The sequence below is a fragment of the Bubalus kerabau genome, chromosome X (assembly GCF_029407905.1).
Source record: "Bubalus kerabau isolate K-KA32 ecotype Philippines breed swamp buffalo chromosome X, PCC_UOA_SB_1v2, whole genome shotgun sequence".
Classification (NCBI taxonomy): Eukaryota; Metazoa; Chordata; class Mammalia; order Artiodactyla; family Bovidae; genus Bubalus; species Bubalus kerabau.
The window spans coordinates 119,065,642-119,084,061 of NC_073647.1; the positions used below are offsets into that span (position 1 = coordinate 119,065,642).

Below are 18,420 nucleotides of genomic sequence, written 5' to 3' on the forward strand. Positions count from 1 at the left end.
AGAAAACTTGGAATAGTCAGAGGAAGGTGAGAGTTCTGCCAGGTGATGGGACTGCAAGAGTGAAAGCGGAGTTGGGAAAGAGGTGGGGGTGTGTGCAAGCCAGTAAGTGTGGATTAAATAGGGGGCCTAGTTAGAGCAATCGGTGGAATTTATATGGTGAGTCATACGGAGGTCACTGTATTATAAAGTGGTGGTTTCAAAAGAAATCTAAGTAGTATCCTGGTAGGGAAAAGGGCAGCTGCTATGACTGAAGCAGAGAAGGTGGACCAGAGAAGCAGTGTCAGGTGACCCTTGGCTCCCCTGCTCAGCTGTCTGGGAGATACCTTGAAGGGATTCTAAGGAGTAGTATTTAAGGGAATACCTTGCTGGTCCAGTGGTTAGGACCCCATGCTTTCACTGCCAAGGTTCTGGGTTCAATACCTGGTTGGGAAACTAAGATCCTACAAGCTGTCTGGTACAGCCAAAAAAAAAAAAAAGAAAGGAGTACTATTTAAAAACAAAAACACTATTACGAAGGATTATGGTGTTTTCATACATAGTACAGATACATAGTTGTATAATACTACAGTATTTTAGTATAGTGCATGACACAGAGGTAATAAAAAAAAGAGGTGAAATAAATGAGGCCAGAGAAATAAGATCAAGACATAACTGAACAACAACAAATCCCCCCCCCCCCGGTATTTATCACACCTTTCCTATAAAATTGTACATTAGACTAGCCAAAAAGTTGCTATGGGGACGTTTCCTTTACAGATCTACTCTGGCTATTAAATGAAAGAATGATAAAACTAGGATGTGACGATTTTGTAGTACTGATGAAATGTTGCATTTAGGCAATGATAATCAATGGGTGTTATCCTAGGAGGCAGCAGACATTATATACTTCTCCTCACTGAGCTTACTGTTATCACCTACGAGGTAGGCCTTGTCTATCCACTCCAAGAAAAAAATAACAGCGGAACCTGATCGAGCCTCTAGCTCTCTCTACCTATTTATATGACATGTAGGGAACTGAGGAAAACAAAGCACCACAGGGATCTCAATAAAATCCAAATGGGAAAATGTATGGAGTTAACTACTTATTTGTTTTTTATCCCCAACAAATAACTACAAGGGTGAAAAAAGAAGAGACTACAGAGACATATCAACACCTGCAGCATATGGACTTCATTTGGGTCATGATTTCAAAAAATTAAAAAAAAAAAAAAAAAAAAAAAATTATGAGGTCATTGGGTAAAATCAAACATTGACAAGGATATCAAGGAATTTTTAAAGGACACGATAATAGTATCATGGTCATGTTAAAAAAGACATTAGAAATACACATTGAAATATTTATGAGTGAAATTATGCATCTGCTTCTAAAAAGAAGTAGATGGGAATGTAGATTAAATGGCAACGAGTTGACAATTACTGAAGTTGAGTGATGAATACATAAGGGTTCATACTCTTTTCCCTACGTATGTAAATATTATAAACTTTCAAAATAAAAAATCATTAACATCTTAAGAGACTAAAGAATGCTGCCTCTTACTAAGACATTTTCTACCTCCTTTGGGGATAATGAGAAAACAAACCCAACTATGAAATAAAGTTTGACTATTACTACTGCTTAAATGTTAAACATAAAAGTGCTTTCCAGTATAGGTTTTAGAAGTTTAATGTTAGTGTCATGAGACGGTCATAAAGGTTTAAACAATATCCCAATTACTGCTGCTGCTGCTGCTAAGTCGCTTCAGTCGTGTCCGACTCTGTGCGACCCTATAGACGGAAGCCCACCAGGCTCCCCGTCCCTGGGATTCTCCAGGCAGCCACCCATAATTTACCTGAACTGTTTCCAAAATCCTCTGGGCACATAGTACTGTAGTCGAGAAGCAGCTAAATGACCAAAGATGACCTGAAGGTGTCTCAAAACACCAATATTGTACTCTTTTCTGTCTTCTGTTTTACTTAATGCTGGTTTGTCTTCAAATTGTTGAGGGTATCCAAATACATCATCTCTGGGATCAACATTGCTCTGGAAAGCAAAACATATCACTAATGAGCTAATCGAACTTCAAAGTATAGTAAAAATTATGTTGAGACAAATGTTGAATGATCAGTGAACAAATCACTTGTATTTCTATTTATTTCCAAAGCACGTAACGTTCAATTTATAAATTTTAATTTACAGTATCAAAGTTTATCCCCACCCATTTCACATAAGAGTTGTCATAAGGAGTAACTATGTATTTCAGAGGTAGGTGATAGAGCAAAGGACAGTGAGGTAATTAACTCAGGCTGTACTGGACACAAACGCAGGCTTTGCTACTTATAAGGCTAAGTGACTTTGAGCAATTAAGTGCATCGTGTAAATGGGTGAACACACTCTTCATGTAAGTGTTGTGAGGAGGATATGAGATAATGTATGCAAACTGCTTAGACTTGTAAACATTCAACACAATGTACATGTTAAGAGAGTAGTACTCTTAAACAAATGGTGCTGGAAAAACTAGATATCCATATGCAAAGGAATGAAGTTGAACTTTCCCCTAATACTATACACAAAAGGTTACTCAATGTGGATCAAAGATTTGAATGTAAGAGCTAAAACGACAAAACTCTTAAAACATAGAGCAAAACCTTTAAGACATTAGATTTGACACTGATTTACTTGATACAATACCAAAAGCACATGCAACGAAAGAACAGAGACATATAGCACCTCAGAAAAATGAAAGAGCTCTGTGCAGAGAAACTGGAATCCTAGGATGCTATTGGTGGAAAATGTAAAATGGTGTAGCCACTGTAGAAAACAGTTCCTAAAGAAAAATAAAACTATCAAATGATCCAGCAATTCCATGCCTGGGTTCAACAACCAAAGAATTGCAAGAAAGATCTTAAAAGAGATATTTGTATACCCATGTTCTGAGCAGCATTATTTGCCAAAAGGTGGAAGCAGGGACTTCCCTGGTGATCCAGTAGTTAAGATACCAAGCTCCCAATGCAGGGGCACAGATTCCATCCCTGGTTGGAGGACTAAGATCCTACAAGCCAAGTGGCAAAAAAAAAAAGAAAAAAGTAGAAGCAACCCAAGTGCCCACTGATGAATAAATGGATAAACAAAATGTGGTACATACATTCAAAGGAATATTATTCAGCCTTTAAAAGAAAGGAAATTCTGAGACATGCTATGAAATGGATATTACATTAAGTCAAACAAGCCAGTCACAGAAAAATAAACATGGTACGGATCTACCTTGATGAGGTACCTAGAATGGTCAAATTCATAGAGATGCAAAAACAATGCTGGCTGTGGAACTGTGTGTGAGACCTAGATGTAGAAACAGGCAACGGCCAGTCCCTGCTCAAGAGAAACTTAGTTTAGCGAAGGAAAAAGCACACAGGCAAAGAAAGCAAGCCCGGGGAAGAGTTGAGGCAAGTCTATGTTTCAGAAGCCCTCCCTGTAAGTGATTCAACTACTCAGAGCAGAGAGTTTGGTGACTGAAGAGATGGAATGAGAAAAGAACCATTTAAGATATTTGCTACAGACAGAGCATGCTCTGGCTGCTCTCCTCGGCTCTCACCAACACCATGAATGGGAAAAGGTCAAATAAAAACAAAGAGATACAGGGTGAACACAAACATGACCACAGTCTCTTCTTTAAAGAACTATGCCATAGTTAGGTCAACTCTGACCCACCACTATCTAATTTATTCACAGCTTTATTTCTGCATTGGATACTTGGCAGGAGCCTAAATTTTGTCTGAAGTAGAGAGAAGCTTGTTTCCTAAGTAAAACGAGTTATGATCTGGGGGAAAGGCAAAAGCAATCAAAAAGTAAGCATAGGTAATGAAACTGGTATGGTATATAACAGCATAAATGGAGATACATAATTAAAATATCAAACAGGAAAGTAAAAGTGTAACTAAACTATTATTAAAGATGAAGGTTTTTATCATCATACAAACTCTAAATTAAACCAAACCTCCAAAAGTTAGTACATTAACTATTGCTTTAAAAATATTAACTATCATAAAAATCAGCTGTAGTTGAAAGTCTCACAGGCAGTGAACACTATGTCGAGGCAGAAGTCTACACTGGGAGGTTCTAGCTTTATTTTCAAATATATGCCAACAGGTCCAACGAAAGTAGCTCTCTGAGAGAGAACAACAGTTATCTAGAATCAGAACTTCGAACACAGAAGACAAAAATGCTAAATAAAATTTACCTCATTGTCCTGCTTCTCATCCCCAGACAAATCATCGTCTACATCACTACCTGTGCCTTCAATTGCAAGAATACCATTCCTAATGGACGGAATCATGTAGAGCTGCTGAATCACAGAGTTCATGTAACAAGTAGCACCAGCGTTTTTCAGCCCCACGAATCCTTTTGGTGGGCGGGGTCCAACAGGCGGTAGATATTCCCACTCGGTAAGTGCTTCACAAGCTGAGAAGACAAAAGATTCTTGTAGCGTGAATACAAATATTTTGCCCACTTTATACTTTACCAAGTTGATAAGTTAACATCACCAACAATTCCACTACTTTTATGGCGACCTGAAGCAGTGCTCTAAGCACACATTTCAGTCTCAACAAACCTAAGATGTATGGCAACATGCACCTCTGTATACATTCTTACCCAGGGTCTGTGAACTCGAGTTTTAGCTGAGGTTGCTTCTATGGCAGTCTCAGTAGTCTCACAAGATGGTACAAGGCTATTTTCTACATGTTTACTTTTAACTTTATTATAGTTTAGTCATTATGAACTTTAACTTTTTCTACTTTTATATGTTTTTTTAAAGCGCCTTCAAACTCATTCTGGCATGAAGTGTTATATAAAATATATAAATACATTATAGTTTACTCAGTTTTAAATAATCCTAAGATATTACATGTTCATGGGGTTCTCAAGGCAAGAATACTGAAGTGGTTTGCTATTCCCTTCTCCAGTGGACCACATTGTGTCAGACCTCTCCACCATGCCCGCCTGTCTTGGGTGGCCCCACAGGGCATGGCCTGGTGTGCTGCGATTCATGGGGTCGCAAACAGTCAGACACGACTGAGCGACTGAACTGAACTGAAGATATTACCTGGGTTGATAGCCAGGTTCTGATACCTACCAACTCTTTCATCTTCAGCTAAGCCTCCGTTTCCTTCCTAAGAAGTGTCGTAATAAGAGTAACACTTGCCTTGCCTATAACTACAATGTTATTTTGAGGAGCAAAGGAGACAGTGGGTTCGAGTTCTGTGTGAATTGTAAATCAACGAACATCTCCTTCTACCTAGTATAAACCTGAAAACAATGCAAATATCATCACTGCCTATAAGACCAGTTAAAGAAATTATAGTACACTGAACTGAAAGATATATAGCTAATAAGTGGATTTAGGTAAATATTTATGTGTTGATAGGAAATAGTCAGATATATTAAGGGGAGAACAAAGAACACTGTGCACTACATCACAAGGTGTGGTTAAAAAACTAAACAAACAGAACAACATTTTGTGTGCAGATTCTGCATACAGATGCTGGGAGGACAGACAGGGACCGAAGATGGTGGTTACAGCTGGTCAAGGGGACTACGGGACTGGAATGGGCAGGAAACAGTTTGCAAAATATACCGTTCTTTGGTACTTGAAATTTTTACTGTGCAAATGAACTCCTTAAAAACAAGTGGCCTTTCTCTTTCTGCCATGTTGGAGCCTATGGAGGAGTGCTGGGAACAGGACTTCTAGAACAAGTAGGTCTGGAAGGCTATGGTCCAAGGCTCCACTTTTGGTGGCTCTAAGCAGGGTACTGTGAAACCAGAGGGAGCACTTGGTTCCTTTTCTGAAAACTGGAGGTGTTTATGCCCAAGATGAAACCGAAATTTGGGCAAGAGATGTGTTCACGTGTACAAAGCAAAGAACAGTGACTCCTGGCGCTAAACTGAACAAAACTGTAAGAATCTGGGGAAAAGATAACTTGTGTCTATGGAAACAGTGGCTTGGTTCCTGTGCAATTCTGCTGTATCTCTCGAGGGTTTAAACTTATTGAAAACTAAAGTGTGGAATTGTTTAAAAAAACGAAAACAAAAACCCCCATCCTATTGTATATAGATTTTGATAGGATAACTATCTAATCTTTTAAGCAGTTTAATCAGAATCTCCTACAATATTATTAAAAACATCCTGAAACTCTAAAATACAACATATCACAAAATAATTTGACATGTTCTTGAAAACTGCCTATCATCAATTATATTCTTAAGCTTTGGTTTTCTTCTAAAATAGAACAGCCTCCATTGTGGTTTGCTTTCTTATGTCTGTTGTGTCAGTCATTTTGTGTGTGTGTGTGTCAGTCATTTTTATATCGTCCTCATCCCCTCTGAGCTTCAGTTCTGTATCAGTGAGATCTGGAGTCTACAGTCTGTTCCATGGGTTTCATGTGAGCATTAACTGAGGATCAAGGGCACTAGAATGTTATCTTCTCACATCCTAGTCTTTAAAACCAGATTTCTCAGAATTCATTTGAAAATAACATTAAAGAGCTTCTAAGTGAGGGCCTGAAAGGTTTTTCGATGCATGTAATTTGAATTTTTACGTTGTTGAACTCTGAAATCTATTGACTATTTATTCCCTCCTGGAAAAGGAAATGGCAACCCACTTCAGTATTCTTGCCTGGAAAATCCCATGGATACAGGAGCCTGGCAGGCTACAGTCCAGGGGGTCGCAAAAGTCAGACACGACTTAGTGACTAAACCACCATTTATTACTCTGGAGTTTGAATTTTAGTCCAGATTTGACTGAAATCAAATTTTGTTGCTAAATACTTGTACCACTCACAGGAAGACATCTTACAAACATCTGAAAACTTTTCTACATTAAGACTCACTTGTAATGGTGTTAAACTAGTTGCTGAAAGAAAGAAAACATTGAGTTGAAGATATTTACTAAAAGGAAAAGAATTTGAACGCATTAGAGAATTATCTGTCATCAGAACTTTGTATTTTAAAATACTTACTAGTTATTGCTGTGCCAATGTAGTACATTTCAGTCAAAGAATCTACTATCTGTTTGAGGTTCCTCACACAGCCAACAGCTAATGCTACAAGTAACTCAAAGCCTGCATTAATGGTAGCCGGTGAACCACAGACTGGAATAGCCTGTTCGGCTGGCAGTTCTCCATTTCTCATATACTGCAGGTAAACATTGGACGCAGGGAAGATGAAATCATCAATTAATTCCTACAAAGTTGAAAAAAGATTATGTATTAGCAATGGTATGTATTTATATTAAAAAATATAGTTATTTATGTGTGCATGTGTTTCTTAAGAAAGAAATCTCTTGGCAGGAAATATTGTTCAATTACTTGTCAGAACACAAGATCTCATTACATTTCCGCTAACTTACTTGGATTTTCTAATAAAAAGATCCCTACTTCAAAACACTTTCCTACAATTAACCAACAAATCTAATTTGTCAGGCTAAAAACTATGTTAAGTATCAAGAACAAGCTGACTGTAGCACTTACAATTCACATTAAGTAAGTTTACTCTCTTAATCACATGTATACCAAAACTCATTTTGAATTAGAAGAAACTGTCCTAAAGTGGTACTTTTTGTCTCCTTGCATTACCACGTACGTGAAAAAACTCATTATAGAAATATGCACAGTCTTGGGACTTTCCTGGTGGTCCAGTGGCTAAGACTCCACACTCCAAATACTGGGGGCCAGGTTTTGATCCTTGGTCAGGGAACTAGATCCCACACACTGCCACTAAATACCCTGCACGCCACAGCTAAGACCCAGTGCAGCCAAATAAATATTAAAAAAAGAAAGAAATATGCACAGCCTTACATAATAGAGGTCTGTCTCATTTTACATAGTCTGATGAAGTGAAAAGTTCAGATTTTCTAAATAGAAAAATTAAATAGTGCTTGCTTACACAGTACTGAAATTTTATTTATGTAAAAAATTTAGAAACGGTATTTAAAACATTACTGTAACCTCTATATTCTTTAAAAGTAGAAAAGAGAAAAGGACAAGATAATACACCGAAGACTAATGATACCATAAATTAACCAGATTTACTAATAAACATTCAGAAGGTTATGATATCCAGCCAAGATGACATAACTTACCTTAATGAGATTAGCACCTCCTTTTTCACAACCAATATGATACTTTTTCTCAGGGGTTTGAAAAGCCAGTAATTCTTTTGTTACCCCAAGATGACCTTCCAAGATCGTCTCTTCAATACCCGTTTCACCTGTTCTCTTAACATCATCCTGCCAAAGAAAAATATCAAATGCCTAAATTATGAAAGGGTGGTAAAGAGGGAAGGAGAAGTCAGAATGAGAGACAGCTGGACAGAGACAATTCCCTCAAACCTTTCTATTCTAAGCAATTTTTTTCTCTCCAGAACTTTCAGAAGTAGGCTTCCCAAACTAGGAAGAAATGTTTATCTGAAGCAATATTAATCCGAAGGCTATTAGCTACCAATCTCTTTAGAAATAAATTCTTCTACAACTAAGTATCAGATGTTAATAAAGTTAAATTAAGTGCTGGCCTATCACTGATTTTTTGATGAAAACAATTCAAGAATACTTTTCAAAAGATGACAATTTGCAAATGGGCCTAAGATTCTAAAATGGAAGAAGCTGCATATCAGTGTTTTGAGTCTGATGTGAAACAAAGCATTTGACAAAACTAGTTATGCATTCATTCAGTGAATCCTGAGTTAGGAATATCCAATAACACAGAGTACATTCTTTGGTTCTTTAACCAAAGTGCTCAAAGACTATAAACTATCTAATAATAAAACATTCTATTTATTGATACGATAAACACAGTATTAAATGCAACTTACCCTGATTCTCTTAAGCCAATCAATTTCGTTATTGAGAAGAACTTCTGCATTGGGTATGTTAATATTACTATTGTAGGCATAATTAAGAAGGTGCCTTAGAAGAGTAAAGTAGTCGCCTGAATGTTTAGCTCTCTCTCTGGCTGTGCTCTGAAACAATAAAGTTGAATAATATTAATTTACAAGTCCATCCTCAGAATCCACTTTTTAAAAACCCAGAGTTAACTAGAGTAGATGACTAAGACAGTATGGGCAATTACTAATATTTATTAAATAAATATAGACTGCTCTAACTTTAATATAAGCTAACACCATAAATTCTTGACTGTTCCTTGTGTAAGAATGAATCACAATGATAAGCGTATTTTTAAAATGTCTCACCCCCAAAACGGTGAAGAGCAGAGTAATGAAGAAAAGTAGAGGCCTGTGTCCCATGCAACATCTGGTGCACATTAAAAAGAACTGCTCCTGTGCCACCTGGCGAACAGTTCTGAAATAAAAATTTTTCACATTCAATATATTATCTTCATGAAAAAAAGGAAAAAAAAAAAGACTTCCAACACTGTCTCTTGGGACGGGGGACGGTGTTAAGGGGTTGGTAAATTCAAAGTAAAAATACAAGAATATGTAATACCCCTTTAAGCAGCAACATTTCATAGATGAACTTAGGCTCTGTGTCAAGAACTAAAATGTCAAAATGTCACCAAGGGAGTTTGAGGGATACCCTCTCACACCCTCTTTCTTGGAACAGGCTGGAAATGTTCCTCTAGATACAAGAGTTGTATGGTAAGCCTTATGCATCTTCTGGGCATTCCACAGATTTTTTTTATCTCAAAGCATATTACCCAGATCAGCAGCATCTGAGAACTTGCTATGTGGTTTCTCAGGTCCCAGCAACCTGTGTTTTAATAAACCCTTCAGGTGATTCTAACATGTGCTAAAGACTGAGGATAACTGTATTACACAATGTTCTATGATTACTCATGGGAAAAACTTCTCTGGTCCCAGTACTGGGAATTTTACCTAAGCATCATGGATCTCTTAAAAAATATGTATCCTATACAGCTATCACTAGAATAAATGCTTCAAGAGGGCAAAGACATCATCCATTTAGTTTACTTCTGTGCCTCCAGAATGAAGAATCACGTCTGGCATGTAACAAGTGATAAGAACTAGTTACCAGATGTTTAAGTACTGTTGGTTTACAAGATGGAGGTCTGTCTCCATTAGATAGTACGCTCTTTCAAGGGCAGGGCTTTGCTTCATTGTTACATGAGTTCCTGGCACCTAAAACAACTTCTGACATATGGAAGATGCTCAAAAAGTATCTCCTGACAAAACACTTGTGCATTTCAGACATTACCAACTACACTTTGTGAATAACTATGTTTCTGTCAATGTGCTAGCTGAAAGACAGCTTAGAACCAGTTTTTTAATTCAATATAAGAAGCTGAAAGTATACATTCTGTGTACTAACCTCCCTCCTGGATATTTTTTAGGTTTCTGAACTCATACATGGTCCTATAAACCAGAGGGACCTTTAGAAGCTTTGTTGGTTGAGTCTGGTGAAACTCAAATAAACCAACACCAAGAGTACTTAGTTTTGGGGGTAGAGGGTCCGTAACTTTTACAAAGTAAGTGTCATTCATACTGTCCCAGTTTATTTATCTTTTTTGAAGTTAGGTATGCAGCCCAAAGAGCATGAGGGTCTATAAAGAGTTGATGCTTGCCAGTTCCTAATGAACCCTCCCTAACACATGTAGACTTCAGTAACTCGTCAAAAGAAACATGTCTTTAATAGGATTTTAAAATAAAATCTGGTTGTCTGTATCCTCACAATTTATTCAATCTGATTATTTCTCACTTCTACTATTGCTGTACTTCCAGAGTCTCTCATCTTTTATTTGGACTAATGAAGTAGTCCAAGTGCATCCCCTGCCACTCTGTAACTTATTCTCAACAAAGCAACCAGAATAAACCTAAATGTTAACCCAGGGCACATCATTCCTCTGCTCAAAACCCTCCAATAGGGGCCTTCCCTCACGGTCCAGGTGTTAAGACTCTGTGCTCCCAATGCAGGGGGCACAGGTTTTAATCTCTAGTCAGGGAACTAAGATCCCACATGCCCAGCGGACTGGCCAAAAACAAAACAAAACAAAACAAAACAAAAAACTCCAACCAACCCAAATGGAAAACAAACCCTCCAATGGATACCCATTGCACATAAAAGTTAATGTCTTTACAATGATCTATAAAATCCTCACAGGCTGCTTGTTGCCTCTCTGGCCTCACCTCCTATGACTCCCCTGCCTCTGCTGTTCCAGTAATCCTCGTCTCCTCCATATTGTTCCTGCCTTGGGATATTTGCATCTGTTGTTTCTTTCTGCTTAAAGCACACTTCCCCCAAGGCGGTAGGGGGAGGGATAAACATGGAATTTGGGATTAACAGACTACTAAATATATATATAAAGGACCTACTATATAGCACAGGAAACTATATCCAGTAGCTTGTAATAACCTATGATGGAAAAGAATCTGAAAAAATATATGTATATAACTCAATCACTTTGCTATACACCTGAAAACACTGTAAAGCAGCTATACCTTAATTAAAAAGCAAACATTAAAAAAATATATATTTGGCCACATAACCAAAATATATTTTTCACATAAAACAAAATTTTAAATAAGATATGATGGAGGTGTTAGCTAACCTAAGGCTATGGTGGTAACCATATTGCAAGATACGAGTGTATCAAACCAATACTTTGTACACCTTAAACTTACAGTTATGTTGACTACATCTCAATAAAGCCGAAGAAAATAAAAAAATACAATTCAAAATGAAAAACAAAACACACAAAAATCCCACCCAAAAATCCAACACACTTCCTCCATAGATCACTATGTCACTCTTTTCAGAGCTTTGTTTAAAAGGTCTCGTTCTCAGGGAAGCCTTCTCTGACTATCCTACATAAAACTGAACTCCACTGACCACACCCCCGCCCTTTATCCCTAATTCCTGCTTTCTCTCAATAGCATTTATTATTATAACATACCATATATTTTCCCATGTCTTCCCTCCACACTCCTCACCTCCCTTTTAGTACAGACTCCAAGAAGGCTGGCATTTTGCCTGTTTTATTTACTGCTATATCCCTAGTAGCTAAGTTACATATGACAGTAATACTGATTAGAGCTCAAGTTTAAAAAGTTACCTTATGAAGGTCAAGATTAGACTGACATAAGAGGATGGAAAACTGACATTTTCTACAAATTTCATTGACTTGCACAAAAAGAAGCCCAAAGCACAGTCAATGTCATTGATTAAATGCTCTTAAAATGAAAAGCTAGGACTTTATAATTGGTCTTTATTCTTGGTGTATAATGTAAAAGTTCTTACCATAACCACACCTTGTGAATTTCGTACTGACTTAACAACTTCACTAAAAAAACACTTGCCTTCTAGGTACGCAAGAAAGGAAGCCCATGTCGTATTTATTTAAATCCTGTAACACATTTTTTAAATGGACTAAAATACATACCTCTTAGGTGAAACTAAATTCTGAAATTATAGAAAAAGTAATTTTACTTTTGAGAATAATGTTGACATTGTGTAGGCAAAACCGAACAAATTCAGGTCTAAGCAAAAACACAGTTTAATAAAAATTTCCTCAATATTAATGTGCTATAGAGACAATAAATATTTGATTTCCAGGATAAATTCTGCCAACATAAATGAATTCATTTCTGCTTTAAAAATTAAGATCAAATCTCTTACAAGTAAAAAGATACTTACTTGCTGTGACAGTGCAATAGTAAATCAATAATGAATGTCTGCCAAGCCTTTTCTTTACTAAGAGTATCTAAGGCTGTTGGAATCAAGGCAAAACATAATGTCATCACTTCCATTGCTTCACAGCAAACCTGTTCATCCTCCAAATCTGGCTCATTGCCTGCATTGGTCTGTAAAATTATAGTCAGGGACAAATTACCTAGAGATGCATTTAAGAAAAATCTCAAACAACTTCAAGTTAATGCTTAATACATACCTACTCACTTAAACCACTTGGCCTCAGCCTCTTTACCTACAACTCCTAAGGCCCTCTTGGAATAGTACAGAAATGGCTATAAATAAGAGGATGAAGTCTAATTCTATTCTTCTGCTACATCCCAAGGAGGGCCGCAGGAGTACACTGAGCATACTACCTGCTTCTTTGCCCCTCAGGCTCCTGGAGACCTTCTGAGTTGTGTACTTCTGCACCAACAACTGTTCCTCAAGAATCATTCTGGCACTGCAACCAGACCACTCAACTGACTAGTTCCATCATGCAGCCTGCCTAAAGTGCTCTTTTATTCAAAAGTAGTGGTCTCAGACCACTGTTCAGGAAGGATTCGAAGGTTTTCTAAACTAAAATATGCTTCCGTAGGTAGCTAATAAATTCTAACCTGAGTTTATCAATAAGCAGTATTTCTAGTACATGCTGGCAAAAGAATAGGCATTCAAATATTTGCTAAATGAATAAACACCACCACACCAGACATACTATAGGACGTCAAAACATATCCCAGGCAAATTAGGGTTATGTTGACCATAAAAGGGAAGCTCTTACAATTTAATTTCCCCTTCTATATATGTGGCAGTGGTTATCAAGGGCAGGTATATATAACAGAAAGTCAGAGTCAGTCTCTCTTCTTTAAATAACTTGATTAATCTAATGGGAGATCAAGGATGATACCTAACTGGCTGATATTCTTGACTGCTTTAAAAGAATCAAAAATACTTAATGCCATGGTATCCCAACTGACAGTCACCTAAACTAAAATTTACACAAGACATAAAGATAATGAAAGAAGAAAAAAGAGAATAGGAGAAAGCAAATTCAGTATGAAACAATTATATCTGACCATAGTGAGAAGTACAAAAAGATAGTTTAAGAAAAAGCCTTGTGGCACAAATTCGAAGTACTTTATTTTCAAAGTAAAATTTTACTATATCCTCACCTTAACTATAGCTATCAGTTTATTTTCAACCATTAAAATGCAACTGGTTTTACTTTTAAAGATGGCAGATAAAATAATTCAACCTCATGTACAGTTAAACAGCATTTAAAGTATTACATTTCTGTGGTAATTCTTACCTTCTCATAAATTTTAGTGATTTCTTCATTTGGGCTAAATACTAGCTGTAATGCCCCACATCCTGATGCCCAGATGATTTTTTGGATAGCTCTAATTACACAAATATCAGGCATATATCTTGAAGCCTGCAAGACAATGAGTAATTAGAACAGTTGATAAAGCATTGGAACGAAATAATTCCTAGAAAAGCAAAAATGTTTCTCTGTAAAGGAAATAGAAATGGCTATGAAGCAGTACCACTGACTTTAGGTTCCCACATTGCCTTTGTTCCATTATTTCGTTTAACAGCAGTACCATGAAGTCTGCTATTATTATCTGGCTCTACACTACTTTCAGAAGAATCTGAAAAAGACTTACAGACGTGACCTAACCATTCCACTCCTAGTTTTTCACCCAGGAGAAATAAAAACTTAGGTCCACGCAATCACTTGTACAGAATGTTCACAGGAGCTTTATTCAGAGCTAAGAAAGAGACACAATCCAAATGTCCTTCGCCAAGTATGTGGATAAACACCATGTGGAATATTCATAATGGGATATAATACTCAGCAATAAAAAGGAACGGACTAATGGTCCACATCACTCAGATAATGCTCAAAGCCATTATTCTGAGTGAAAGAAGCTAGACATAAAAGAACACAACCTGTAAGATTCCACTTGTGTAAAATTCTAGAAAGTGCAAACTACTATACAGTAAGAAAAGATCAGTGGTTATCTGAGGCCAGAGGAAGAAGTGACTGCAAAGGGGCATACAGAAGAGGGACAGAGATGTTCTGTGTCTTGACTACAGTGGAGGTGAGACACAAACATGTATTTGTTAGATTGTACTTTAAAAGGGTGCTATTCATTGTATATCATGAATTTTTTTTTTTTGTATATCATGAATTATGTGTGTTCAGTTGCTCAGTTGTGGCCAACTCTTTGGGACCCCATGGATTGTAGCCAACCAGGTTCCTCTATCCGTGGGATTTCCCAGACAAGAACACTGGAGTGGGTTGCCATTTCCTCCTCCAGGGGATCTTCCCAGCCTCGGGATCAAACCCACATCTCTTACATCTCTTGCATTTGCAGGTGGATTTCTTTATTATTATTTTTTTACCACTGAGCCACCTGGGAAGCCCCTATTGTACATAAAGGCGATTAAAACCAAAAAGTACCAATATTAACATTAGACACAATTCATGTTAAGGGAACTTTATCTAGACTAACTTGGTGATTTGAATGGGTGGGTCTAGGAAAAGGAAGCCCCAAAATGTGATAAGGGTTATTTCTACATTAACAGAGGGTCAAAAATGAAAGAAATGAACCTTCCGGAATTTGAGAGCCTTACAAGTTTAACACTAACCTCATCAGATATTTGCTGAGCAAGACGAATTGACACATTTCTAAGCATGCATTCAGAGGATGGATTGGGAATGCTCTGAAGGGCACTTTGTAGCACCACTGCTTGATCATGAGTCACTTGGTTGACCTGAAAAAAGTCAAACATTTTAATACTATGTACATACCCAGATTCAATCATTTGCCCCTCATTCATCCCCACTCCCCCAGGATGACATGCCTTCTGTAAATACACTGTAGAACCTATGTGGCTTACACAAGAAGTTCTTTGCATTACCAACAATGTGGGCTTTCTCTTTTCCTTGTGCAGTGGAGGGCCACATATCCCTCTGCAAATCCCTTTTAGATCAATCTGACTTGTGTCTCTACAACTGCATTCAGCATAACTTGTAGAGGTGAATGAGTGATCAACCCACTGACTCATTCCAATTCTATCTAGAAACTCAGTAAAGTACTCCACATGCGTGCTCCTACGCAGACCCTGCTCCCCATTCACCTGGTCATCAAATTCTTCTTAGAAAAGAAGAAAAACTAAGGAATATCAGTAATAGAATAGAAGCATTAATGTATAAAAGGCACCAAAGCGTCATACTTAAGTTCATAAAGAAAAAATGTTCAAGTCACTAGCCAGGCAATTCTGACTGTTTTACAAGTTCTACCTCCTCTTTATGCTCCAAGTATTTCTACAACAGTATTTAAGACAAGTCTGTTTTACTAATTTTGCCTTTAGTGTCCTGATGACTGTGAGCTCCTTGAGATTAGAAGCTATTATGTACCTTTGTATCCACAGTAGCACATTCTCTGAATAAAAGAGAAAAGTGAAAGAGGGAAACGTTTATATTTTGTTTACCTCATTAATAAGCTCCTGTGTCAGGGATTACAATAAAAATGTTTTTATCTTAAGAAGAACACCACTGTTTAAAACTCCTAGTAAGTACACTACTTTTAATACAGAACAATTTAAGACTTAGGCCACTTTGAAGAGAATTCTCACAATGAAGAGAATAGTATTATCCACTGTGCTGCTTTAACAATTATGAACAAAAGGACCAAAGTTATCTTAGCTAACCACTCTCTCCCTTTCCATCCTCTTCCTACCCCAGAATTATTTTGAAGCAAATCCTAAATACTATATAATATCATTTGTAAATGGCAATTATTTTTGAGAGGGTTCTTTCTTTTAAACATAATCCTAAGTATCATTATCACACCTATTATGTTATTATCTCAATTACATGTGATTATTATAACATCACATATATAATCAATATTCTAATCTCCCTAAGACCTAAGCCATTCCTAAAACAGAAAATTTGTATTCCTGAACCTTATATCTTCTATTGTTAACTTAGAAAACCATCACTTATGAGTGTAAAAGAACTCAAATGCATAATTTTAACTTCTCATAAACAGACATTGAATTCTGGCATGTCTTGAGAACCTTTGCTAAAATGGATCGAGAATGCCATCAAGACGAAAATGAGATCAGAATTGGAGGTTAAGCCTGTTAAGGTAGGAAGAGAGGCTGGCAACAAGGTAAATCAGTTACAGGTGACCCCTGAACAGCATGGGTGTTAAGATAGACATTCCATGCAGTTGAAAATCTGCACATAGCTTTACAGTTGGCCCTGGGTATGTGGTTCCAATCAATTTAGGATGGTGTAGTACTGCAGTGCTTAATGAACAATCCATGTATAAGTAGACTTGAGCAGTTCAAACCTGTGTTGTACATGGGTCAACTGTACATCTTTTTTATTAACACCTGTGTCTATATGAGGTAGTAAGAGATTCATATGGAGTGTTTCATAGGTTGAAAATAATTGAAAGAGTGACTTCCCTGATGGTCCAGCGGTCAGGACTCTGCCTTTTCACTGCTGAGAGTCCGGGTTCATTCTCTGGTTGGGAAACTAAGATCCCACAAGCTGCTCAGCAAGGCCAAAATAAATAAAATAACTGAAAGACTATCTGGGGTTTCTAGTGGTTCCATACCAATTTTAGGATTATTTGTTCTAGTTCTGTGAAGAACGTCACAAGTATTTTGATAGCAATTGCATTAAATCTGTAGATTGCTTTGGGTATGAACATTTTAACAATATTAATTCTTCCAATCCATGAACACAGCATAACTTTCCATTTCTTCATATCATATTACAACTTCCTTTTATCAATGTCTTATAATCTTCAGAGTATAGGTCTTTCATTTTCTCGGTTAAATTTATTGCTACATATTTTTTTTTTCATGTGATTCCTTTCTTGATTTCTATTAGTTTCTTATTAGCATATGGAAATGCAACAGATTTCTGTATATCAATCTTGTATCTCACAACTTTACTGAATTCACTTATTCTACTATTTTTTTTTTTGGTGGGGCTTTTAAACTTTTCTAAAAATAGTATCATGTCATCTGCAAACAGGGATTCAACAATTCCAGTCCTGGGTATATACCTGAAGAAAATGAAAACCCTAATTTGGACAGACACATGCACCTCAATGTTCATAATAGCATTATTCACAATTACCAGGATATGGAAGGAAGCAACTTAAGTGTCCATCAACAGATGAATGGATAAAGAAGACGTGGGGTGTGTGCAGTGTATATACAATGGAATATATTACTCAGCCATAAAAAGAATGAATGTTTGCCATTTGTGACTACATGGGACGATCATGAGGGTATTATGCTAATAGAGTAAGTTAGAGAAAGACAAATACCATATATTTTTATGTATATGTGGAATCTGAAAGATAAAACAAACAAGTATAGCTAAACAGAAATAGAACCACAGATACAGAAAACAAACTAGTGGTTACCAGAGTGGAAAGGGGTTGGTTGGAGAAGGGCAAAAAAGGTGAAGGGGATAAGAGGTACAAACTACTAGGTATAAAGTGAGTGAGTTATAAGGGTGTAAGGTATAGCACAGGGAATATATCCAATATTTTATAACCACATGAAGTATGATCTATAAAAACATCAAATCACTATGCTGCACACCTGAAACTAACATAACAGTGTAAGTCAACTATATGTCGATAAACATTAACTGAAAGTCAACAGGACTTAAGGGGGCTGGGAAGAACTCTCCGCTCAGAGTATAGTCAGT

The 18,420-nt window shown here is 37.0% G+C and overlaps 1 protein-coding gene across 6 annotated transcripts in view; it reads right to left on the reverse strand.

The window, feature by feature from the left end:
- USP9X (ubiquitin specific peptidase 9 X-linked) overlaps positions 1–18,420 on the reverse strand; it is a 115,212-nt gene that overhangs the window by 19,515 nt on the left and 77,277 nt on the right. For all 6 annotated transcript variants that reach the window (XM_055564328.1, XM_055564326.1, XM_055564327.1 and 3 more), the window contains 9 exons: positions 15,324–15,449; positions 13,978–14,103; positions 12,636–12,802; positions 9,218–9,326; positions 8,840–8,986; positions 8,112–8,258; positions 6,991–7,213; positions 4,215–4,435; positions 1,830–2,020 (listed from right to left, as the gene is read on the reverse strand). In XM_055564328.1, the coding sequence (XP_055420303.1) occupies positions 1,830–2,020; positions 4,215–4,435; positions 6,991–7,213; positions 8,112–8,258; positions 8,840–8,986; positions 9,218–9,326; positions 12,636–12,802; positions 13,978–14,103; positions 15,324–15,449 (1,457 nt within the window). The remainder of the gene's footprint in view (positions 1–1,829; positions 2,021–4,214; positions 4,436–6,990; positions 7,214–8,111; positions 8,259–8,839; positions 8,987–9,217; positions 9,327–12,635; positions 12,803–13,977; positions 14,104–15,323; positions 15,450–18,420) is intronic.